The following is a 231-nucleotide window of genomic DNA, read 5'->3' as shown; positions in this document are numbered from 1 at the left end:
CCAGAGCTGGCCCTCCAGCGGGGCCGCCCCGGGCCCTGCCGGGGGCCTGACCTCCACCGTCACCGAGCCCTCGGAGAAGGAGAAGTCAAGCTTGCTCCCCTGGTAGGAGACGCCAGAGACACACACGCCAGAGACTCCCGCCGGACACATGGGGTCAAAGGTCAGGCCGCCCTGGGTGATCCTGCGGGAGGGGAGGCTCTGTGAAGAGGGGAGGCAGGGCGGCGACCTCCT

The 231-nt window shown here is 70.1% G+C and overlaps 1 protein-coding gene across 1 annotated transcript in view; it reads right to left on the bottom strand.

The window, feature by feature from the left end:
- ATHL1 (ATH1, acid trehalase-like 1 (yeast)) overlaps nt 1–231 on the bottom strand; it is a 7,883-nt gene that overhangs the window by 2,614 nt on the left and 5,038 nt on the right. Inside the window, exon 10 of the mRNA XM_015562388.1 lies at nt 3–198. Within this exon, the coding sequence (XP_015417874.1) occupies nt 3–198 (196 nt within the window). The remainder of the gene's footprint in view (nt 1–2; nt 199–231) is intronic.

This window comes from Myotis davidii, unplaced genomic scaffold, assembly GCF_000327345.1.
Source record: "Myotis davidii unplaced genomic scaffold, ASM32734v1 scaffold3578, whole genome shotgun sequence".
Lineage (NCBI taxonomy): Eukaryota > Metazoa > Chordata > Mammalia > Chiroptera > Vespertilionidae > Myotis > Myotis davidii.
This window is presented reverse-complemented; position numbering and strand designations above follow the sequence as displayed.